This window comes from Xenopus tropicalis, chromosome 1 (genome assembly GCF_000004195.4).
Source record: "Xenopus tropicalis strain Nigerian chromosome 1, UCB_Xtro_10.0, whole genome shotgun sequence".
Lineage (NCBI taxonomy): Eukaryota > Metazoa > Chordata > Amphibia > Anura > Pipidae > Xenopus > Xenopus tropicalis.
This window is the reverse complement of record NC_030677.2, coordinates 133428982-133448561: the sequence shown is the minus strand read 5'-3', so window position 1 is coordinate 133448561 and position 19580 is coordinate 133428982. Positions and strand designations below refer to the sequence as shown.

At 38.0% G+C, this 19580-nt stretch overlaps 1 protein-coding gene across 3 annotated transcripts in view; it reads left to right on the top strand.

Annotated features, from left to right (window-relative positions):
* The window catches only part of tle1 (transducin like enhancer of split 1), a 52356-nt gene extending 33248 nt beyond the window's left edge, over positions 1-19108 (top strand). For 2 of the 3 annotated variants that reach the window (XM_012961206.3, XM_012961241.3), the window contains exons 13-20: positions 4613-4803; positions 5367-5443; positions 7965-8214; positions 10156-10403; positions 12726-12873; positions 13540-13690; positions 16139-16215; positions 17642-19108. In XM_012961206.3, coding sequence (XP_012816660.1) covers positions 4613-4803; positions 5367-5443; positions 7965-8214; positions 10156-10403; positions 12726-12873; positions 13540-13690; positions 16139-16215; positions 17642-17749 — 1250 coding nt within the window. In that variant the 3' untranslated portion in view covers positions 17750-19108. 3 annotated transcript variants of the gene reach the window in all.
* Positions 19109-19580: the final 472 nt, after the last annotated feature.

Sequence of the window (19580 nt, the reverse complement as noted above, 5' to 3'; positions counted from 1 at the left end):
GGTTCACCTCCCACAGGCAGCATAGGGTAGGCAGAGTATGGCACACACAGGCAGGGTAGGGCTGAGTATGGCACACACAGGCAGCATAGGGCTGGCAGAGCATGGCACACAGGCAGGGTAGGGCTGAGTATGGCACACACAGGCAGCATAGGGCAGGCAGAGCATGGCACAAAGGCAGGGCAGGCAGAGTATGGCACACACAGGCAGCATAGGGCAGCATAGACCAGGCAGTACATACAATGTCTGATGTGTGAACAGGAGAACAATATGGATGATTACAGCCTGAGCCTGAGGTGTGAACACTGCAGGGAGTAAACAATGCAGAGATTAGAAGGTGTGAACAGTACAAGGGATTACATTTTTAACCCTTTTACTGCCAGCTGTTTTGGTCAAAGCGGAACTTGTATTGCCAGACAGTTTTTGAACATTTTGCACTGTTTCACTTTAGGGGCCTTTCCTCGGGGGGACTTTTAGTTTACCCAGGAAAACAATATATCGTTTTTTTCAGAACAACTTAAGCTTTCAAAATATGGTAGAATTTTTGTGTAATTCCAATTCTGTAACAAGATATAGGCTTCTAAATGTCTAAAAATGCAAAAAAAATCAAATTTTCCATAATATAATCACATATACTAGAAACAAAAATTATTTTATGCACGAATATACAACTGATTTGGAAAGTTCCATGTCTCCTGAACGTGCCAATACCAAATATATAGTTTTATGGAGATTTCTCACTTGTATAGGTCAAAAACTCCCAGCAGTACACTACCAAATTTCCAAAGCACTGCTCCAGAAAGCTGCATACTTTAGATTTCAAGGCCAAAAATTCCACTAACAGAAGGTTTATCCCAGAAAATTGTACATTTTTGGAAAGAACAGATTCTGGGGAATACAGAATAGGCACAACTGTCTGTCTACTCCAAACTATCAAGTCACAATGCTTTCCTAAAGTTATTGGTTTTTATCAAAATTTGTGATTTTTTTAAAAAATCGCTTCAAAGCTTCCAGTCTATAGTATCTTATCTCCTACAGGTCATAAAGTAACCAAATAAAACACCCTAAATATGAACGCCAGGGGTCCACTGAACAGTTTGATGCCCAATATGTATAGGTTTACCTAAGTATGTGGCATGTAGGGGCTCCAATGTGAACATACCCCCATATGTACTGTCATTTCTGTCATTTCGGCTCCTGCAAAATCAACACATTTACATCATTATATGTGGGATAAAGCTAGTAAAAAGTACGCTTACCCCAGAAAGTCATATATTTTTGGAAAGTACACATTCCCCTGAATCGAAAATGGGTACCCATGTCTTTCTACTCCAAAGTACCAAGCCGCACAGCTTTTCTAAAGTTAGCAATTTTGATGACATTTCCAAAAATCCCCTCAAAGCTTCCACTTTGCAGCATCTTATCTCCCACATAGCATTAGGTACCAAGATAAAACACCCTAAATATGAACGCCAGGGGTCCACTGAACAGTTTGATGCCCAATATGTATAGGTTTACCTAAGTATGTGGCATGTAGGGGCCCCAACGGGAACATACCCCCATATGATCTATCATTTCCTGCAAAATCAACACATTTACATCCTTTTTGTGGGATAATGCTACAAAAAAGTATGCTCACCCCAGAAAGCCATATATTTTTGGAAAGTACACATCCCCCCGAATCTATGATGGGTAAACATTTCTTCTTGCTTCAAAGTACCAAGCTGTAAAGCTTTCCTAAGTTTGCAGATTTATATGACATTTCGAAAATCGCATAAAAATGTTGCAATTTGCCGCATTTATCTCTCACAATTTCTTGATAAAGATAAGATAAAGACAAATCACCCAAAATAGGAACACCAGAGGCCTACTGAACAGTTTGATGCCCAATATGCATAGATATACCAAAGTCTGCGGTATATACTGAACCCAAAATGAAAATAGCGCATAAGGATTTCTCGCCTGCCAGCTCAGCTTTTGCACACAAAGTCCCCTGACAGTGTATTATGTGCCAAAACTTCCCCTAACTATACAGTGACCCCCACAAAACCATATATTTTTGGAAAGTACACATTCTGACAAATCCAACAAGGGTAAAGAGTCCTTTCTACACCAAAGTACCAATCTGCAGAGCTTTCCTAAAGTTATTGGTTTTTATGACATTTCAGAAAATCGCCTAAAAATGTTGCAATTTGCCGCATTTATCTCACAATTTCTTGCATACAAAGGCAAGTCACCCCAAATAGGAACACCAGAGGCCTTCTGAACAGTTTGATGCCCAATATGCATAGATATACCAAAGTCTGCGGTATGTACTGAACCCAAAACAAAAATAGCGCATAAGGATTTCTCGCCTGCCAACTCAGCTTTTGCACACAGAGCCCCCTGTCAGCGAATTATGTGCAGTAACCCCCCCTAACTATACAGTGACCCCCAGAAAACCATATATTTTTGGAAAGTACACATTCTGATGAATTCAAAATAGGTAAAGTTATTTTTGTACACCAAAGTTACACCTGGCAAAGCTACGCTAAAAACAGATTAGGAACACATATACAGGGATAAAAATGCAATAAAACCACAAAAATTGTGCAAATCAGTGAAACAACAAAATAAGTCACATGACAGTGTAATTAGAGGTCAGAATATCTGATCCAATAGTCACGCTGTCAAAATAAACAGTTTTTAGGTAAAAGAAACTAAAAACAAAGTGGTAAAATGAAAAAATGTACATGTGTAAAAATTGTGTGATAGTGTGTAAGTGTGTATATGAGTGTAAATAAGTGTATAAAAGTGTGAAAAATGAAAAAAAAATCGAACAAAAAAAATGCTAAAATGTGTGCTGTAAGTGTGTGTAAATGTATGTAAGTGTGTATAAATGTGTGTGTAAGTGTGTATAAATGCAAAAAAAAAATAATACTCCTTACCTGTCCTGAAGACCGATCGCCTCCTCTTCAGTGGCGCTGGCGCTGAGGGAGAGGGAGGAAGCAGGAAGCAGCAGGCGCGATGCGATCACGTCTGCTGCTTCCTGGAGGGTCCTGCGAGCGATCGGCTCGCAGGACCCTGATGACAGCCGCCCTGGCATGTTGCCCAGGGGGGCCGTCATCGATAGAAACTCTCTGCAGCGGCGGCACATGCCGCCGCTGCAGAGAGAAGACCTTAAACACCAACGACATATGGGACACGTAAAAGAGTTAAACAATACAGAGAGATTACAGCCTGAATCATGCATGGGGCTAGTTAAGATCAGTACTGATACCATTTAAAGCTTACACAAAGGTAAGCCATCAAAGCAGCCAGACAGGTGGGGGGGCCACACAGAGGGGGGCTGCCAGTTGGACAGCACTGTCCTAGGGTATCCTGAGTGGAAGCAAACTTGGTTATAAATAAAAGGATATTTTCTCTCTTCCAATCAATCTGACAAAACCAGTAGTAAGTGTTAAGAGTTGCAAGAGCATAGGCCACATCTTTCAAAATAATTATCAAAATAGTTCCTCAAGAAAAGTTGACTTTCATAATTCTCTATAGAATTAAAATAGAAGTCTAGTAGCTAGCTGCTACTAAGATCTTTTGGAACTTTACACAAAGTTTAAGGGCTCTGGCACATGGGGAGATTAGTCGCCCGCGAACAGGGAGTTTTGTCGCGGGCGACTAATCTCCCCGTGTGCCAGAGCCCTAAAAAGGACCAAAGAAAAGCAAATAATGCTAAACAGTAGGGAGTTTAAGCACGTAATGGAATAGGCCAAAAACCAAGCAGAAAAGAAAATATTGCAGCTGGCAAAAAATAATTGTCTGAATCTACTGTATTTCCAGATCACTCGAGACACTAGCGCATACATTTTAGTAAATAGCACCAGTCTTTGTACTGTCATCTACTGTTCATACTAGGGAATTGGGCCAGATAAATGTGCAGTTGCTGCACTTGTTAATTAATCACATACACAGGAATCTTATAGGGACTCTTGACTCTAAACATTATATATGAGAGATCTGTATTTTAATGTGAAAAGCAAATAATTCAAAGCTACATTGGTTGCAAAGCTATTTTCTGTTGGTATGTATTGAACATCTAAGCTGATAAACTAAGTTAATGTTAAACCACATACTTAATCTTGTTTGAAAATGTTTGAAACCCATCTTTAAAATTGTGCATACATTGATAGAGAGATAGCATGCTCTATTTTACAACTAGGATTATTTTCTATTGTAATGTACTTAATTTAGAAATAACATCCCTTTTTTGTTTGCATTTATACATAAGTCTGTCATTTAGCTTCCACATATTCCATAGTAGCAACACCAAACTGTTTTGGGTGATGGGGAATAAACCATGTTGCTACCACGGTATGTGATTATACACTATTTTGGGTAGCTTGCCTCAATTTTTGTATAAAATGTGCATACATAGCCCAAAATATAGCTAACTAGTGACTAAAACTTCCTTCCCTTTCAGTCTGTAAATCTGGATGGCTCCTGCTGAGCATGCATGTGTTGTGTTGAAGATAAAAAAAAAGTGTTCTGTATGCAGTTACATTTTTTTCGCACACTTAGCCTAATGCTTGTCCTTTGCATTTTAGGTGTTTAAAACTAAATAATGTTTTAATTTATTTAACAGCTGCTGCTGGCTTGAGAACACCTTTGGCAGTTCCTGGTCCCTATGCCGGTCCATTTGGAATGGTACCACATGCAGGCATGAATGGAGAACTGACGAGTCCAGGAGCTGCCTATGCTAGCTTGCACAATATGTCCCCCCATATGAGTGCAGCTGCAGCAGCTGCTGTTGTAGCTTATGGACGATCGCCAATGGTAAGAGAATATAAACTGCAGTATTGCTAGATGCCCTGTTATTTGCGTAGTTAAGGGCTTAGATGCATGTACGTATGTATGAGTAATTTTTGTATATAAGAGGAAGTTTATGTCCTGTGCACACAGCGCTGTAGAATATGTTGGCACTTTATAAATACATGTTAACACAGCTGGTGAATTAATGTTTTTCTAAACCTTTTGAGGTACTCTTCTAGGTGCACATTTTTTGAGGGAACATTCATGCCAAAAGAGTAATGGGAATATAAGAATTGTGTAGCTTCCAGGTCCAGGCCACAGTGGAATTCAGTATGAGTATGTGCAGGTTAAATTGAATACTCTAAAGGGTGGATTTCGGAAGAAGAATAATTAGGCAAAATAGTTTAAAGACTTGCCATCAAAGAACCTATTTTTATAAATGGACATAAATTTAAGCAGTCTAAAAACTAGCATTCTAGTATTCTCCTGCTTTGAAGTTCTGGTATTTGTTCTCATCAACATACCTCTTTTTGCAAGAATCTTGTGTTAACAAAAACCTATTTGTTTTCTCTGTTTTGATTTTTCAGTCTGGATTTGACCCTCCACCACACATGCGAGTGCCAGGAATGCCTCCAAATTTAGCTGGAATCCCTGGTGGCAAACCGTAAGTTTTTAGGGAAAAGGGAAAGGCATTATGGGTTTGTTTGTGCTATAAACTAAAGTGTAATCTTTTAAAAGATTTTTTTTTTTTACAGTGCTATCTGCTTTTTATACTTCATCTGTAAAAGTAAATTTGGGTGAAAGGTAAAATGTGTATCTGCAGGGCCATCCTTATCTACTTTTACATATTACCTTTAAAATCTAATGTTATTATTTATATAGTTCTGACACATTTCTGCAGCACTTTACAGAGGTTATTCATTATTCACATCAGAAATTATGCATGGTCAGTCCTCTTGTCCTTTCTGGGCAGGTAAAGGAGAAGGAAACGTACACTGGGGGGGGGGGGGGGGGGGGGGGGGGGAGGTGCCAAAATTTTAGGCATTCCCTCAGTGATTGTAATGGCTTATTTTATACCCCTGGCTGGTGCTCCCCGGGATAGCTGCGGATGAGCCATCATTTTCCTCCTTCTGTCTTGGTGCCACTTGTGCGCTCGCAGTAGAGTGAACGGCCGAACTTTAACCAAAAAGCTGGCCTCTTCACTCTACTGCACATGCGCCAACCCCGGAATTCAAGACAGACAAGAGAAGAAAGAGGATTGCTCATTCACAACTACCCCAGGCTGCTCCTAACAGGAGCGCCAATCCAAGGTATATGATAAACGATTACAATCATTGGGTGGGTGCCTAACATTTTGGAACCCCTCAGTGATTTTACCTTTCCTTCTCTTTAATGTATGTCAATGTGCCATTTGTAAGAAGGACAAACCGGTCCAATTAAATTCAATGTTTTTTTTAATTAAACACTCCATCTCTGTATATTTACACTTTTACATATTCTCTTGAGTTGTTAGCTTGCTTACATTAGTGTATTGTGCCACTAATATCTTTAGAACATATTTTTGCTATTTGGAGATTTAAAAAAATAGTTTGAAGGCACCCCAGACAAGGGGGCATCCAGTTTATTGCATTCACTGGGCCCTGAACTATGCAAAGTCATTTAAATACATGCATAAGAACACCATTTGAACAGTACTTTAAACAATCTTACACATTTATTTTAAATGCAAGCAAATATGTTCTGTACCATAAGCTTAGCCATCAAGATTTATGTAATGCAAAAATGGGCTGTATATTTAGTTATTAATGATTAATACACTGCAGGAGACGACAGTGGTAAACAAGTAAAGTGTGTAAAGCCTCAATTATCAACCAAATTATGCAAGAATAAAATGCAGGCAAGAATTTGATTGTGTACTAGCCCAGGCACTACATAACATTAAAGCAAAGCAGAGTATTTTTGTGCTTAATCTCTTCAGTTAAGTTAGGGGTGATTTTTCACGATTTGTGTCTTAGTATAGTGCCAAAGTTTTTTGAACCATCATTCAAATTGTGCAAGTTGTAACACAAAGTTACCAAAATAGGAATGCTGTGCTTATATTATAGTTAACTTCAGAAGCTGTTGTCTTTACTGTAAAGTTTATTTTAGGTAAATCTGTTTATGCACAGAAGCATGAGTACCACTCTTCCAACAGCATAAAGCATGCTATTGTTAAGGAAGAGAAAACCCTATTGTTTGAAAAGTAAAGGAATCAAGGAAAACCATTATGCTGGCTTAATGCATATCAATGATTTTATTACAGAGAATACAGTTAAAAGCCTATACATGCAATGAACAAATATTTTAATTTTGCCTTTTTAACACTAGATGAAAAGCTGAAAACGTGATCCTTGTATAAATAAGTGAATCGCATAAATGAGGAAAATACATATTCTTGCATATATAACAACAATCACAGGACAAGGAATGTGATAAAAACATGTATTCACAGACATCGTCCATATGTAATAAAAGGCACTAAGCTTGCCCATTAGCAGTAACCCATAGCAACCAATAAGATGTTTGCTTTTAAACAGGTGATTGGTTGCTGTAGTGTCTTTTATTACAAAACTGTCCTGTTATAAACCTAATTCTTAATATTTCTAAGCCAAGAGCCAGATGTGCAATTCAAAGGAAAACTATACCTTCAGAATGAATGTTTGACCGTTACCACTGACATGAAACCTAGGACACAAAGTGCGGTTTTAAATTTTTAATTGAGCTTTTGTTATTTCCCTTGTGGTTACGGTATTAGTGTTCCAAATAATTACCCTAGAGTGAGGGCAGCTTGCATTGTCAATACTTTAGTTTAAGAAATAGCAATAGCTACAAATTGATTATTTACTGAATTCAGTACTTCACAATACTGTGAGTGGCGATACACACAATAAGTGGCGACTCAGATGGTCTGGTCTCAGATATAGGATTCCTTAGTTGAGAGTTAGAGAGCTTTTTAGGGTTCCACAATGCTGTTTTTAGTTCTTCTAAACAAATCTGAAACAAAAATGAGTCTAAAAGAATTTTGCATACAATGTATTTTTTCGACATGCTTAAATAAAAAATAGTACAGTTCTTTTAAAATTGCATTTCATGCAAATTCATGTGTTTTTAGTTAATATACTGATAGTTTTTTTTTTTCCTCCTAGGGCCTATTCGTTTCATGTTACAGCAGATGGTCAAATGCAGCCAGTCCCTTTCCCTCCTGATGCACTTATAGGACCAGGCATTCCAAGACATGCACGGCAGATAAACACACTAAATCACGGGGAGGTAGTGTGCGCAGTTACCATCAGTAACCCCACGAGACATGTGTACACTGGTGGGAAGGGATGTGTTAAAGTCTGGGATATCAGCCAACCTGGCAACAAAAGCCCTGTCTCTCAGCTGGATTGCCTGGTAAGTGAACAGGAACCTGTGCACAAGGGTAATTTTCCCTTTGAGAATCTACCAGGAAATAGATTTGCAGGCTTCGGCTCATGTCCTTTTAAAACTAAGGAAATAACTGTGGACTCTGTTTCCTGAGTTAGGCTATAAAGTTTGAGAAGTATCCATTTCTTTTGTCAGTGAATATTATGGTTGAAATAAAAGTTGTCTATCTGAAATGTGAGAATTTTATCTTTTAGGGGGAGCTTTGCTCAAAGGAAGTATGAGGTGTTTCAGATGTGTATTCTGGTTAAATATGAATGGCGGTCAGATCATATTTTCTAGCTTGAATTACAGAGACCACCTTACATTGTAAATTATTTGCATATGTATAGCTAGTTCTATTGACTGCAGTCCTTTTCACTGTCTATTTACACTGCTTGTTTGCCAAGTAGGTGGTTAAAAAATTGTTAGTTGACGTTTATGAAAAATAGTCTTAGGATTGCTGTGATGTATGTGTACATAAGCTGCTGCAGCCACAGCTGTATATATACACGTTCAGGCTGCTTTTTTCAGAACTTTTAAGGAATGCACGTAAACAAAGTTATAATTGAGCTTGAAGAAGAATATAAGCCTGTGCCCTTTACTTGTTTGTTTTTTATCGTAAATAATAGAAGTACCAACACTTAGGAGCTTATAGTGTATTATTCCTGCCAGGCAGGTCTAGGTCAGGCAGATTCAACCTTTGGAACCCTCCACCAGCTCCACTGTTCTTGCTATAATTCAGCAGCACAGTAATGTTCTTCCTATCTGATATTTTATTTCAGTCTAATATTGGAATGTTGTAGAACTCTGAGCCTGGGTTTACTGTATAGGTTTTCCTGAATTTAATAGTTCAAGTGCTTGGGCTTATGACTGTTACAGGCAGTTTGAAACTGATTATGTAAAGTACTTTTGTTGCAATCAAGACATATTTTTTATGTATCTATTTATCTGAATGTATAGTGCTACAATACATTCATGAAAACAGGAACACTCAACTGCTTGTTTGGGCTTTTGGTGGAAGCAGATAAATGACCTTGTGGCTTCAGTGTCTGTATCATCTGCTAACTCATTCTTTAAATTGGGCCCTGCAACTTATAGCTGAGTTCATGGTTCATCTTGCTGCTGACTGGCTGAAAGCCATGGTATTAATTATTCATTTGTGGCGATGCAAGACATACCACCTTTGGATCATTTCTGGATCTGGCACCTAACACTAGTAGGAATACTACTGTTATGCTTTGATACTGAATACCTCAGTAAAACCAAGTTGTTAAAAATTTAATTGATTCTTATGCCAGTGATTTAAAATTATTTGTTGGGTATACTTATTAATTTTGTAAATGAATATTTTCTGAACTGATTGTCTAGTTGTGGAAAATTGAACTGGAGATTCATAGTGCTGCCTTTTAAAGGCTGTATGTTTAATCCATTTATGATGCAGAAGTTGTATAAACAAGTAAGGGGGATAATAAGGAGGAGAATATTATAGGTTTTCCCCTTAAATTGTTGCCTTAGTAGGTGTGTTAAAACTAAGCAGTAGTTTCCATTCGTTATGATGAATAGTAGGTATTAGTTTGTCGATGTGTTTTACCACTAACAGTGATGGCAGCATTATGTTCGATGAGCCTTATGTCCAAGGTAAGCAGGACAGGCATCAGAGACCATATCACTACTAGTGCAGAAGAAGGCTTTCCTCCCTTTAGTTGAAAAGGCATGTTTGAACTAAGCTTCAGCATATTTGTACTTTAATGCACTTTAATCATTTTCAACCGCTGTTATTGTAATGAGAAGAGTGGTTATCAGCCTTTGTCCACAGTTTATCAGCGATATTAAGTTCTTCTGGATTTGTATGTTTTTTTTTTATATCTATTATCAACCTTTAGCTCGCTTGTACAAATTGTACTTACTGCTTTTTTCCCAATTTCACAGAACAGAGATAACTACATCAGATCATGTAAATTGCTGCCTGATGGATGCACTCTTATTGTGGGAGGGGAAGCCAGCACATTATCCATTTGGGACCTGGCAGCTCCTACTCCACGTATAAAAGCAGAACTGACATCATCTGCTCCAGCCTGCTATGCTCTGGCCATCAGCCCTGATTCCAAGGTCTGCTTCTCCTGCTGTAGTGATGGCAACATTGCAGTCTGGGATTTGCACAACCAGACTCTAGTAAGGTAAGCCAAAATCTGAACAATGAAATTAAATACCATGGATTATAGAACAAAATTACTGGCGGATAGGTTTTATGAATAAGTTAGAACTGTACACTTGAATAATAACATAATGGCCTATTGATCTAATTTTTTTTGCTAATCTAGTGCTTTAACACTTGTTTTAAAATCTATGATAATATAATAAACTTTATACAGGAATATTTAGAGGGTGGTTATGTTTTACTGTGCCAAGCCGCCTGCCATTGTCTGCTTTTTACCAAGACCTTAGCTTGCTTGGCACATTGTAAACTGTAAATGTATAACTTTATAATTGAAACATTTTAATGCTGCAAAAAGAAACAGCTGAACATAGAACCCACAATGACTATTGTACTCATTTTCTGCATGTATCACATCCAAAATAAAGGTGGGCATATACTTTAAAATGGTCACCTAATCTTACTCTAGTGAAACTGGATATAACCAGAGTGTCTGGCTTGGAACTTGAGGAACTGTCAACTGAGACTTTCTCACTTTTTTTTACCATGCACAATTTCTCATCAATTTCTATGATGTTGCAGTCTGTTTACTCTGCTTTATGGCATTGCAGCAAATAAACATACTGGCTTTAAAGTAATTTCAAGGACATCCTTAGATATTGAGACTTGGGTTTTTTTTACTGCAAAAAGCAGGCCCCAATATTTGCTTCCCATAAAGTAGTTATTTGGCGCACTTTGGGGTGTCACAAGTGATTCCAAAATGCCTTGCTTCAGGGTGACATTTTGATCAGCAGGAAGTGGACACATGACAAATTTTACATCTTTCTTAAAGCTTTAAAGCTGCTTATAGGTCACATACAAACTGATTTATACTAAGTATTAGGACTGTGGCATATAATTCTGCTAGATGAAGAAGCACAATTACTGAGTTTATATATACTCTGCCTGCTATTATGGTCTAACATCTATTTTATGTTAAGATTACATTGACTTTAAGGAGCCATAAGCCAAAAGGCAGAATAGGCTGGAGGCGGTTTCACTCTTTAAATAGTGACAAATATTAATTTGAGCAAGGCCATTCACTTAACATATATCAGCTCAGTGGAATGCTGACACCAGTTCTTAAGAAGTGACCTTTTGTATTTTGTGTTCCATGACCCTGACAGTTGGAATATTTTAATACTAGCAGTGAATGCCAAAGGGGTTAAATAAGGCTTAGCACGGATTTTTATTTAATTGCTCTTAGAGCTAGGTTGTATGTAGCTCACATCTTTTGAATCCTATTAAGTTGGCAAACCTGCTTGAATAGAAGTCCAGCAAACTATTCAGTCTGGAATAAATCCACAAGGCTTTACAGGCTGCTTGGCAGGCACATGACAGATTTGGGACTCTGATAATTCTAGTTCCTACCTTCACATGAAATTCTAAGCACAGTTAGTCAGTCTCCTTTTGGAATTTCCCTTCTAGCCAATATATTTTATTTATTTTTATATTAGTTTTTTTTTTTTTGTACAGGGGCACATACTTCTAGTATGTATGGCAGTGTTGCTGGTCTTTTTTATGTGATGTGTTATATTTTTACCATGCACCTGGGTATTTAACTAAAGCGGTGTGCCACTCTCTTGTAAAAAAAAAAAATAAAAATATATATATATATATATATATATATAAGTGCTTGAGAGAGGGTCAGCACTCACAGGACTTATACAAACAAATTATTTTATTAAAGAGGAGACTAACGTTTCGGCTAGCACTCTAGCCTTTTTCAAAGTTTGAAAAAGGCTAGAGTGCTAGCCGAAACGTTAGTCTAGTAAATAGGGTCGCGGCATTAGGAAGGTTGAGAACCACTGTACTAGAACAAAACAAAGATTTTTTTAGTAAGGAACAGAAAAACATTATGGGTGTATAAAAACAGGAGCTCATGCAGTCTAGATTTTGTATACATTGGAAACTTTTGTGTCTATTGAGCATTTTTGTATGGATACTGAAATTTTCTGTTAAATATTATCCCTTAGAGAAACTCTTTGCAGCCATAGAGATAAGTGAACATTTTGTGCAAGCTATTTTGTGCAATGCTTGTATAAAATATAATTAGAAGAATCCGCTCATTGGCAACAAATGATTTTATCCAAATTGCCTATTCTAAAGTTTGCTAATTAAATTACTGAAATTAGAGCCACATAAGCGCCTGCGCTTTATCTCAAAACAGAAAGGGGGGCGTGTTACTCTTTTAATATATTTACAAGAGGTGACACATGTAGGGAAAGTCCAAAGCTAACAACACAGCAGTGTTTACCTTGAATACTGGCAGGAAATCATTATTCAATCGTGTTTGTCTTATCAGGCAGTTCCAGGGCCACACAGATGGAGCCAGCTGTATTGACATTTCTAATGATGGTACCAAGCTCTGGACCGGGGGTTTGGACAACACGGTAAGGTCCTGGGACCTGCGTGAAGGACGGCAGCTCCAGCAGCATGACTTTACATCACAGGTAATTGCTGCCATATTTCTTTCACCTTCAACCCTTCTAAAAAATGGGATAATGTCAAGTATTAATATTATTCTTTAAATATTTACTTATTTGAGAGTAGAATAATTCCTATATGAATACTGTGGTTTATAAAATGTTTTTAAAATGTATTTTTTAATATAAATAAGTAATAGTCCTAGTTTGCAGAGGCAATTGCTACTACCATGCCATTTGACATTCCAGCTGTCTGTAGTTTATCTGTAATACAAACTTTGCAATAATCCAGAGGAAAGGAAATAATAAAAATGCAAACATTTAGGTTAATGTAACATATGGTAATTTGTTACTTTTAGGGAAATAATTTCCCATTGATTTTAACAGGAATTACATATAGCCTCATGGTGCAATTTGAAGTGAAAATGAGGGCAGGGGGATTCTTTTTACTCTTGTATTTTCACTTAACAATGAGATTTCCAATTAACAGTTATGAGTATAATTGCTTACCAGTGCTCCTGTCACCTGAAAACTGCACCGGGATTGGGTACTGTAGTGTATCAAAAAGGCATAATTATCAGAAAACCATAAGATCAAAAATCTGCATCAGTTCTGGGAAAACCTAAAATCTAGGTTCTACTGTAGCCTAATGATGGTTTATTGCATTGATTGACCACTGTATGTTTCCTATAGATCTTCTCTCTTGGGTATTGCCCAACTGGTGAATGGCTTGCTGTTGGAATGGAGAGTAGTAATGTGGAAGTACTGCATGTAAACAAGCCAGACAAGTATCAGCTGCACCTGCATGAAAGCTGTGTACTCTCACTAAAATTTGCCTATTGCGGTAAGTTGGAACTATTTTATTTTGCAGGGGAGTGGGGGTGATGTCTAATTTTCAGAGTGCTGTGTTTATAAACTGAAATATTATCCCAGCAATCCATTTAGAATTCATTTTTACCATAAAAGCAAAGAAAACAAACTCTGCCATTAGCCTAACTGTTTTCGCTGTGCCTCTGACATTTTATATGCAACGGGAGAAAAGCTGATCTGCTGCCTTCTGCTTCCTGAATGTGTATGTGGTAACTGCCGCGGTTTTAATGCATATTAAAATTTAACAATACTTATTAAAACATTCAACATTCTTGCAGGAATGGACAAAACAACATTACAAGTAAACACACAGCAGACTCCAGGGCTTTAGAACTTTAAAATATGCATTTTTGCTACAAAATCCACTGCGTGTGCACTGACAAGCTGATCCCTAGCCTGTCAGTGCATACAGTGGCTTGCAAAAGTATTCGGCCCCCTTGAACTTTTCCACATTTTGTCACATTACAGCCACAAACATGAATCAATTTTATTGGAATTCCACGTGAAAGACAAATACAGAGTGGTGTACACGTGAGAAGTGGAACGAAAATCATACATGATTCCAAACATTTTTTACAAATAAATAACTGCAAAGTGGGGTGTGCGTAATTATTCAGCCCCCTTTTGGTCTGAGTGCAGTCAGTTGCCCATAGACATTGCCTGATGAGTGCACCTGTGTGTAATCTAATGTCGGTACAAATACAGCTGCTCTGTGACAGCCTCAGAGGTTGTCTAAGAGAATATTGGGAGCAACACCACCATGAAGTCCAAAGAACACACCAGACAGGTCAGGGATAAAGTTATTGAGAAATTTAAAGCAGGCTTAGGCTACAAAAAGATTTCCAAAGCCTTGAACATCCCACGGAGCACTGTTTAAGCGATCATTCAGAAATGGAAGGAGTATGGCACAACTGTAACCCTACCGAGACAAGGCCGTCCCCCTAAACTCACAGGCCGAACAAGGAGAGCGCTGATCAGAAATGCAGCCAAGAGGCCCATGGTGACTCTGGGGGAGCTGCAGAGATCTACAGCTCAGGTGGGGGAATCTGTCCATAGGACAACTATTAGTCGTGCACTGCACAAAGTTGGCCTTTATGGAAGAGTGGCAAGAAGAAAGCCATTGTTAACAGAAAACCATAAGAAGTCCCGTTTGCAGTTTGCCACAAGCCATGCGGGGGACACAGCAAACATGTGGAAGAAGGTGCTCTGGTCAGATGAGACCAAAATTGAACTTTTTGGCCAAAATGCAAAACGCTATGTGTGGCGGAAAACTAACACTGCACATCACTCTGAACACACCATCCCCACTGTCAAATATGGTGGTGGCAGCATCATGCTCTGGGGGGGCTTCTCTTCAGCAGGGACAGGGAAGCTGGTCAGAGTTGATGGGAAGATGGATGGAGCCAAATACAGGGCAATCTTGGAAGAAAACCTCTTGGAGTCTGCAAAAGACTTGAGACTGGGGCAGAGGTTCACCTTCCAGCAGGACAACGACCCTAAACATAAAGCCAGGGCAACAATGGAATGGTTTAAAACAAAACATATCCATGTGTTAGAATGGCCCAGTCAAAGTCCAGATCTAAATCCAATGGAGAATCTGTGGCAAGATCTGAAAACTGCTGTTCACAAACGCTGTCCATCTAATCTGACTGAGCTGGAGCTGTTTTGCAAAGAAGAATGGGCAAGGATTTCAGTCTCTAGATGTGCAAAGCTGGTAGAGACATACCCTAAAAGCCTGGCAGCTGTAATTGCAGCAAAAGGTGGTTCTACAAAGTATTGACTCGGGGGGCTGAATAATTACGCACACCCCACTTTGCAGTTATTTATTTGTAAAAAATGTTTGGAATCATGTACGATTTTCGTTCCACTTCTCACGTGTACACCACTTTGTATTGGTCTTTCACGTGGAATTCCAATAAAATTGATTCAGGTTTGTGGCTGTAATGTGACAAAATGTGGAAAAGTTCAAGGGGGCCGAATACTTTTGCAAGCCACTGTATGTATTGTGAAAGACAGCAGACTGTTGGTGTTTGTACAGTATGCTTAATAGGATGCTGTCGTAAAAACAATTCAAATATTGGGTTAAAATTTAATGTTAGTGTACTTCCTTTCATTTATAGGATTATAGCTGCATTAGAAAATTAGTCATAATCCTTAACTAAGTGATTTAAATATTTTTTTAGGCTAATGTTAGGTGTGTTTTGACTATTGCTGTCATCAGGCATTAAAAAGTGTCAGTCAAAATGCTTTTCTCTATCTGAGGGAAACAATATGTCCAAAGAATGTCTGATATTAGCATTACATTCAAATATATTAATTTAAAAACAATCCTTTCTAAAAATTCCCTTTTAGAGCTATGTGAATCTATTGCAATGATTTATGCTTGTTATGATTTTAATGTTTTGTTCCGATATTCGTCTAGGCAAATGGTTTGTAAGTACTGGAAAGGATAATCTTCTTAATGCTTGGCGAACCCCATATGGAGCCAGTATATTCCAGGTAGGTATTTCCCCTATGCTTGCTAATCAATTATAAGCCTTCTCTATGAATGTCACTTATAAATGGATTCGTAAATGTAGAATAAAGCTAAATAGAAGGAATGCTTCTTGTAAACATCTGTGTGGGGGGGGATATGTGTATATATTTACAGCGTGACTTTTTTACATGACCGCTTTTTTTTATAGTACAAACTTCTGTTTTGGTAATTAATGACCCATATGATGAAAGGAGTCTATGAAGATGTTATTAGATTGCTCCAAGTTACTTTTCAGGCCTCAGTGTTCATTCTTGTGTGGCTTAAGGCATAATGCATCATTTAATATAGAGAACATAGGTTAGGCCAAAGGTTTCCAACATTTTGTGCTCTGTAAGGCACATTTAGGACCAAATTGCTTGGTTATAGAAATGTCTCTTGGCTGCCTTAAAGGACATGTAAACCCCACACACAAAAATGTAATCAGTGAGCAGCCTCTTTGAAATCTTTCAATACCTGACACTCTGGTTTCCAGAGGTTAATAGTAAGGCTGCAACATCTCCTTAATCACTTAGATTTCCTTCTCCTCCTGTAACCCACTCGGCCCCCTCCCTCAGGAATTTGCTTTGACTTCTGGCTTGTGGGCATGCTCAGTTGTTCTAAGCTCAGATTAATAAACACGCCCTCCAGTCTAGCAGCTAGTGAAGAGATGGCATTGCTGGTTCCCATAGAAACTCAGCTCTAGCTGTCTGCTTCAATATTTTTCTCCTAACCTCCTCTCCTGAGCTCAGCTCAAACAAAGCAGAACTTTTATCAAAGACTGTTCTGCCTGTGTGAGCCTGTATTATTGATGAAATGTATGCTGAATAATGGTCTGTGTGTGTATCTGCTGTCTGCAGATTTAAATGTATCAGAGAAAAAATGGCCACTGGGTGAAAGCTGCTATTTGCTTTAGGGAAATGTGATGGTGCTAGCAAACGGAGGGGATATATGCAGTACAAATGATGCCATTTGGGTGGGAGAGACGTGCCTAACTGATATACATTGTAGGCAAATGTAGGCTTTACATGTCCTTTAAGCAATCTCTAGCTGACTGTATACTTGCTTGGTGTCTGCTGCTAGTTTATTGTAACAGGGGACAACCTATTACTTGCGAGCCACAACGCGGTGGATCCCTGGTTAGACTAGCCAAGCCTTATTATTGTAAAAGTGAAGTTCACATGCACTTAAGCAATGCAGCATATTGTGTAATAAAAAGAAAGTGGATAAAGTGGTCTAACATATAGATTCCTGGTAGCCCTTTGCATTCTGTCCATTATTGCTGCAGCAGTCACACAGAATAATTCTGCATTGCTGCTCTGGGAGATTCCTTGTTATCATTAAATAACTGAAGGTTAAAGTTCAGAGGATCCCTACTGCAATATAATAGCTCTGTGTTCTTCTTTCCCACAGTCCAAAGAATCCTCATCTGTACTGAGCTGCGATATCTCTATCGATGACAAATACATTGTCACTGGGTCAGGGGACAAGAAGGCCACAGTCTATGAAGTCATCTACTGAAAGTGATGGCAGCTTCACTACCTTTCTTATGGATTTTCCCTGGCCAAAATGTTTACTAGTTTGGAAAAGAGACACATTATTAGAATCGAAAGAAGGAAAGAAGTGACTTTGATTGTGGATTATGAACTTTTTTTTGTTTCCTACTGGCACAAATAGTGCAAACAACTTCCTGAACATATAAACTGCCTAGAACAAACTAATATGAGGGAGGTGGATCAGAAATGTCTTAACAAGTCTGCTGACTTTTTTTTGTTCTTTTTTTAATGTGACGGACACAGGTGTTAACCTTAACGTAAGGGTAACTCCAGATTAGCAATTTACTTCTGGTAAGCCAAATTTTTGTCCCTATGGCTGTTGTGAGCTACATTTCTCAGTGAAGTCCCTCTTAGTCTGCGAATTGATGTTCCTGACAGCTGGAGGGCTATGAATTTGACATCCTGCTATACTTCGCAAAACAGTGTTTTTTTTTTTTTTTTTGTGATTTTTTTTTTGTACTTCGGTTTAAGGTCAAGCATTTGTAAAAAATGTAAATATATTTGGTTTGCTACAGTAAAGGCTTTAGTACCAACTGACCTTTTTTTTTTTTTTTTTTTCTAACTGTCAATATGTAAATGTAAATCCCATGGTGTATATAGGATTTGTAATTATCTGCCATTGCAAAGGTTGTGAAGTTCTATTCATATTTTACTACACTGTGATAGGTTTAGGCAAGTTGTAAATGTTGTTATAAATATGAGCTGCCATCATTGGAGATCTGTTTTAGTTGCGTATGGGATGAATTGAAGTTTGTCCTGTTCCTCCTTTCTAACAATTTGTTTAGCTTTCTCTTTTTACTCGATTGCTAGAACCATTTACATAAGCCCTGTCAGATCATCATGCCATTCTAACTTGAGAGATCTGTTAAAAGCAGACTATCTGCTGGTACTTAGCTTGGGGAGTATCAGGGTTCTTTAATTGTGTATATATAAAATTAAAGCCTATTTCTCATATTTTTAGCCCTGTATGCTTTAATTGTTCCCAACATTTTATGCCTTGAAGGGAGAATTAAAGAAGGTGCTTGACTCCATCTAGAATAATTTGGTTAAATGGAATCTCCCAAGAGCAAATGACATATCTGGTACGCTTCACTGAATGGATTGAGTGATTAAAGTTCTGACCTAGTATTTCTTCATTTTCACCTGGTAGGGGCCTTTTGCTGGCAACTCCGTGGGTTGTTTTTTTTTTTTTTTTTTCTTTCTTTTCTTTCATGAGCCTTTGTAACAAGCCATAATGAGCTGCTTGTTCATGTTATGTATACATGCGTGGTTTCTTTAATTCTGCTCAACATCCAAATTAAAATCTTTTAATTATGTCCTTTTGCACTCAAAATATTTTCTTCTTTTTGTTGATTTCTTGGTACCTGATAATTAGTTTATCTCCTTAATTTTTCATCCATCTGCGATAAAGTGCATGTTTCGGTTGCCAGCCACTCATAAATGTGTGCCTTTGTAATTTCATAGTTTTACAGTTCGCCTATGTAAATAAGTATCACTGGTGCTGCATTTCTACTATTCACTAAGTAGCCTGCTGACCTATATGTCTATACACATGGAAACAAGTGACAAATGGATTGAACACTAATGCACAAAAGTAGCATCTACATTACTGCATTATCATTTGTAGTAACAAATTTGTAGTTTTTTTTCTTTCCAGACACAGGGTAAAAGCACTGTAAATTAACCTAGATTTCACCCACCAGGCAGGAGATAAACACAGTAAAAGTAGCAAAAAGCTACAGATTTTTTTTTTTATATTGCTTTGAAATGCCTTTCCATCAGCAACAAAGGGAATC